A 2,815-nucleotide genomic window follows, 5' to 3' on the forward strand; every position below is an offset into this window, starting at 1 on the left:
GTGACATATTTCTAAATTGATAGGCAGATTTTCGGTGAGTTAAGAACTATACTTGCAACGTAACCATTTTAATAAATTTTTAATTCACCAGCTTCTGCACCTCATCAATTTTTGGCGCCGTTGCCGGGGAGTTGCAATAGAGTGCTTATTTTATTAATTAGAATTTATTTATTTGCATTTTCTTTAATTTTTCGACTATGAGCTGTGTGTTTCTTCTGGCAAATGACACATTCACTTCCTGATCCGCGCTTGCTAATATTCGATCCTGAAATTGAAAGAACAATTTCAGGAATAAGGCGAGAACAGCGTAGGTTAGTCCGCTCTGAGGGCGGATCTGAAAGTGAATCTGAGGAAGAAACCAGCCCCCGTTCTACTGATTCAGTTGTTTTACGTGCAGAAAACATGGCAGCTAGAAGAATTACCATTCAGGAGGAAGGAGCTCCTGATTTTACACTGCAACCATTTCAAGCGCATCATCCAGCAGTAACTACGGATTTTGAAATAAAGACCGCACTGCTAAATTTGATGCCGAAGTTTCATGGCTTACCTGCTCAAGAGCCTATCAAGCACTTAAGAGATTTCCAGGTAGCCTGTTCTACTGTCAGGCGTGATGGCGCTGATGAAACTTCAATTCTGTTGAAAGCTTTTCCGTTCTCTCTTGAGGAAAAAGCAAGAGAGTGGTACTACACTCAACCTCTAGCAAACGTATCCAACTGGGATACACTCAAAAAGGAGTTCCTGGAGAAATTCTTCCCATCTGAAGTTACTAATAAACTGAGGAAGGATATCTCTACAATTGTTCAGGATGACAATGAGACTCTCTTTGAATACTGGGAGCGCTTCAATAATCTTCTGGAAGCATGCCTCCACCACATGATCGACAAGATCGTGCTACTCAGCTATGTCCCACAAGGTATGAGACCCCAAGATAAGACCACATTGGAAAGTGCCAGCAATGAGTCTATGAAGAAGTACAAGACCACTGATGAAGCTTGGCAATTGATCAGTGATTTAGCTGAATCTACTCGGAACCACAGACAGAAGCAAGGCCGTTCAAGGGCCGTTGCAGAAGTATCTTCTGGCATAGAGACTGCTGCTCTAAATCGAAGCATCTATGAAATGACCAACCTAATGAAGCAAATGCAGTTAAATCAATAAGCTTAGCAAACTCAACCGCAGCAAAACCAACAACTAGTTCCACAAAGAATTTGTGGAATTTGTGCTGATTACAGCCATTACACTGATGAATGCCCGCAGCTCCAAGGATACAATCAAAGTGGAAATAATAACCATGGATGGCAGGACAATTCAAACCATAATTGGAGGGATAACAATAATAGGGGAGGCAGAGATAATCAGGGAAATCAGAGGTGGAATAATTACAACAACAGGCAGCAAAATCAACCATACCGAGCACCTCACCTGAGGCAAAACCAAGGACCACCGAACAATCAGCAGCAAACCTCTCAATTTACTCATTCTTCTGTATCTTCTAATGAAGAATTATTACAAGCTTTTGAGAAAAGACAACTGGCCATGGAAAATACCATTGTGAACAGTATTAACGCCAGTCTGAATGGTTTCACCTCTACTCTACAAGCTTTTATGACACAACTTGGTTCAGCACAAAATTCCAGTAACCAACCTTCAAGCACCACTAGAATCCCCTCTCAACCATTACCCAATCCAAAGGGAGGAATTAATGCCATCACCCTGAGGTCCAGAACCACACTGCAGGAGAGGAATCAGGAGGAACCAAGCTCACCAGAATACACCTCAGCTGAAGAGGCGGTAGAAATCGAAGATGTTGAAGAGGAAGAGGATATAAAGGACATAGCTGAAGAAGAGATAGCTCAACCACAGGAAGAAGCACAAAAAGGTGCAGGCACCACAGAAAACACTACTCCCATTCCATTTCCACAACTTGCAAGGAAGCCTAGGAAGCAGCGGGAACCTGATCCTAAAATGGTAGAGATATTCAAAAAGGTTGAGGTAACTGTTCCCCTTTTTGATGTTATTCAGCAAATGCCTAAATATACGAAGTTTCTAAAGGATTTGTGCATGCATAAGGATACGATTAATGAATTAGAAACTATTCCTTAAGTAGTTCTATATCTGCTTTAATGGGAGGATTACCTGAAAAATGTAGTGATCCAGGTCCTTGCATAGTTAGTTGTACGATTGGTGGTGTAGTAATTTATGATTGCATGTGTGATTTAGGAGCATGTGTCAGTATAATGCCTTTGTCTATATATGATGTTTTAAGGCTCCCTCCCTTAAAAAGGTCGGCAGCTCATTTTGTGTTAGCAGATAAAAGCATTATTACAGATACTGGAGTTGCTGAAGATGTTTTGGTGAACATTAACGGGCTCACATTTCCCACTGATTTTTATATCTTGGAGATGCCCCATAATGATTCAGATAAGCCATCATCAATCCTACTTGGAAGACCATTCCTGAAGACATCAAAATTCAAATTGGATGCTTTTTTAGGGACATACTCCTTTGAAATAGATGGCCGCATAGTAATCTTCAATCTGAATGGAGTCATTGACAACCCCCCAGAAGATTGTTCTATCTTCCAGTGTGATGTCATAGACAAAAGTGTGGCTGAAGTTTAAAAGGAAGAGTTTGAAGAGAGGCACACTTGACAAGGTCCAAGTGTGGGGACCCTCTTAACTGACAATGAGGACAGTTCGCCATTTTCAGAAGCCCCAGATAACCCAGAGCCTGTCCATGATCAAAAGTTAAAATTGAAACCTCTCCCTCCACATCTCAAATACGCTTACCTTGAGAATGAGCAAAAGCTTCCGGT

At 41.3% G+C, this 2,815-nt stretch overlaps 1 protein-coding gene across 1 annotated transcript; it reads left to right on the forward strand.

Annotated features, from left to right (window-relative positions):
- The first annotated feature begins 222 nt into the window (after positions 1-222).
- LOC107490121 (uncharacterized) lies at positions 223-2,514 on the forward strand. Its single transcript, XM_016110888.1, has 5 exons — positions 223-483; positions 586-1,145; positions 1,233-1,551; positions 1,738-1,992; positions 2,494-2,514. Exons 1-5 carry the CDS (start codon positions 223-225, stop codon positions 2,512-2,514), a joined length of 1,416 nt encoding a protein of 471 aa, XP_015966374.1.
- Positions 2,515-2,815: the final 301 nt, after the last annotated feature.

This window comes from Arachis duranensis, chromosome 1 (genome assembly GCF_000817695.3).
Source record: "Arachis duranensis cultivar V14167 chromosome 1, aradu.V14167.gnm2.J7QH, whole genome shotgun sequence".
Taxonomy (NCBI): Eukaryota; Viridiplantae; Streptophyta; class Magnoliopsida; order Fabales; family Fabaceae; genus Arachis; species Arachis duranensis.